The sequence below is a fragment of the Arachis duranensis genome, chromosome 4 (genome assembly GCF_000817695.3).
Source record: "Arachis duranensis cultivar V14167 chromosome 4, aradu.V14167.gnm2.J7QH, whole genome shotgun sequence".
NCBI classification, from domain to species: domain Eukaryota; kingdom Viridiplantae; phylum Streptophyta; class Magnoliopsida; order Fabales; family Fabaceae; genus Arachis; species Arachis duranensis.
The window spans coordinates 1,719,011-1,721,851 of NC_029775.3; the positions used below are offsets into that span (position 1 = coordinate 1,719,011).

Here is a 2,841-nt window from a genome sequence, read left to right on the forward strand (position 1 = left end):
TAATTAATAAATAAATAAATAAATTATATAAAATATTTAAACATAAAACCACTTTTATTTTTATAAAATTTTGTTAAAAAAAAACATCATTTAAAAAAGATTTTTTAAAAAATGACACCCAACCAAGCCTGATGAGAAAAAACTTGGGTGTGTGTGGTGCTACTAATTTTACCAAAACAAGGCCTTTGATGATGTGATCAGGGTAGCAGTCAGGCTGCGATTGTTGCAGAGTTAGGAGATGATCTATCATGTTCTCTTCACCCTCCTCCTTCTTCTTGCGACGATGCTCTTCAATCACTCCTTTCAAGAACCTGTCAGTTTTCTCACCAATATTCCTGATCCGCTTCTTCAAACCACCGAAATCAACAACCCTAAGTATCGGCAAGAAATCGTTCACGTTGCTAGGCCCATAGTCTTGCAAAAACTCAGTAACCGCCGCTCTAAACTGCTTCCCTTCTTCAACATCGTGGTGGTGGTTCTCACCAGAGATCATCTTCATAATGTTGTTGAATGTCATTTCGTAGAACTTGGAACTCAGCTCCACCTGAGAAAAGTCGTCGTCGTCATGATGATGACCCGCTGCAAGGTTCCGAACGAGAGTCATGATCTCATCTCTTCGGATTTGGGAGGAGTACAAGTTGTTGATGCGTTGGGTGGAAAGGACATGGAGGGTGGTGATGCGGCGAAGGTTGCGCCAGTGATCGCCGTAGGAACTGGAGCCGAGGGTGGTGGAGTCATATAAGACGTACTTCCCTGAGAGGAAGCGCGGTCGGTTGGCAAGGATGACGTCATTCTTGGTGAAGCATTCTTCGGCAGCGGAGGCTGATGAGACGACAACCACAAGGCGGGAGCCGAACCGGAGGGAGATGACGTGGCCATACTTTTGGGAGAGGGACTTGAGAGTGTGGTGGAGAGGCCTCTTGAGATGGTGGAGGTTGCCGATTATGGGGAGGCAGGATGGACCGGGTGGCAACCTTGGTCGGTGCAATTTGAGCAGAAGGTTATTAATGGTGATGGTGATGATGAAAAGAAAGAATGCAAGATGAAGGATAGAGTATGATGATAACAAGGAAAAGATCTCCATCCTTGGTATAATTTGGTTTATGAGTTTGATGATTTTTTGCAGCTACTTATTTCCAATTTGCCGTCCTTCCATTTAAATATGTGTACTTGTTTGATAACATTTTTATGTTACTTAAGAAGGCCACGTCTCTTGGGCTAGAGACGGCATACCAAGAAAGCTAGGTTCTAGACATAATTATAAGGTCCAATGGGACAACAAAAAATCCAAGAGAACCAAGAGATAAGGGGGGGCTTATCAACAAAAAAAAAAAAAAAAAGGTACTGAAATCTATTTTTTCGTTTTATTTTTTAGAATCTAATATGGCCCTTATATAAATCGGTTATAAAAAACTCAATATATATGTTATAGGTTGACTGTTAAAATCATAATGACAAATCAGAATGTTATGATTTTCATGCGTTATCACTATAATTCGATAACCAACAAATCTCATATCACAAACTTTTAATATAAAAGCAAAGGAAGAACTCATCCGGGGGTAAATTAAATTTCACCTAAGAATAAGTTGACAAAAGTTTATTTGAACATCGGAATGCCTTTTACGAGTATCTCTCTCCATCTTTGTTCATTCCGCAATCCGCATCAAAGTGTACCTTCCTTAGAGAAGAAGCTTGGAGCGGAGATAAGAAAGTTTAGAAAGTTTAGAGTAGAAGTTCAATAAGGATGAGTTATACTTCAATTGATAAGCAAGAATAATTGGCGCTCATCATGGGCCTAAGAAATAAAACCTTTTTTCTTTTTGTTCTAGACCCTAAAATTCCTTTATCCACCTATGGCTAACCAACCTTCTCTAACACCCTCCGAACTGCTTCGGATGATAACTGAGTTGCAGCAAGCCAATCAGTGCATGCGGAAGAAAATCAAAGAATGGCAAATCAAATATGCGAGTTAACTAATGCTTGGATTGAGAATAATGACGACCATAATGAACAGGCAAAGGATGAGGAACACGAGTCTGATCCAACACATGTCTCTGAAGCCCAGCGACACAAAGAAGGTCGGTGAGCCGATGAAGAGGACGAACCAGACAATACTGTTGGTCCATTCACTGCCGATATCATGAACTTTCAAATGCCCAAGAGGTTCAGTTTGCCTAAGACCTTAACCCCTTACGATGGACTAGGCAACCCAAAGAAGCACATCATGAAATTCCGATCTATAATGATAGTAAATGGTTCTTCTGACCTTGTTTTATGCCGGTGTTTTCCTACTTTTTTAGACGGTTCTGCACTTGATTGGTTCTGTTCTTTGTTTGCAGATTCTATTTCTCATTTTCAGGAATTAGTAAAATTTTTTGAAGATCAGTTCGCTACGTCTTCTATCTACTTACATGATTCCGATTACTTGAACATAAATCAAGCAAGAACAGAATGAAAGCCTGAAAGACTATATTATTCGTTTTACAAAAAATTCAATTACCATACCAGATCTTCACCCTGAAGTGCATATGCACGCCATCAAAAATAGACTTTGACCAGGCGAATTCCAAGAAGCAATCACAGTTGCAAAGCCAAAAACACTCACCGAGTTTTGTGAGAAGGCTAAAGGAATGGAGATTGAGGAACTTTGCCAAGCTCGGAAATTAGAAAAAATCCACAGTAACAGAGACAAGGATAAAGCTCGAAACAGCAAGAAGGCCTTCAAACTAACTCCCTGTTATGACTCATATACACAGTTCAACACAAAGAGGGATGAGATAATCAAAGAGATCCTAAATTCAAAGCTCATCAAGTCTCTTTGGAAGGTTGGTAATTATC

The 2,841-nt window shown here is 39.8% G+C and overlaps 1 protein-coding gene across 1 annotated transcript in view; it reads right to left on the reverse strand.

Annotated features, from left to right (window-relative positions):
• LOC107482401 (isoflavone 2'-hydroxylase-like) overlaps positions 1-1,084 on the reverse strand; it is a 4,197-nt gene extending 3,113 nt beyond the window's left edge. Inside the window, exon 1 of the mRNA XM_016102866.3 lies at positions 173-1,084. Coding sequence (XP_015958352.1) covers positions 173-1,084 — 912 coding nt within the window. The remainder of the gene's footprint in view (positions 1-172) is intronic.
• Positions 1,085-2,841: the final 1,757 nt, after the last annotated feature.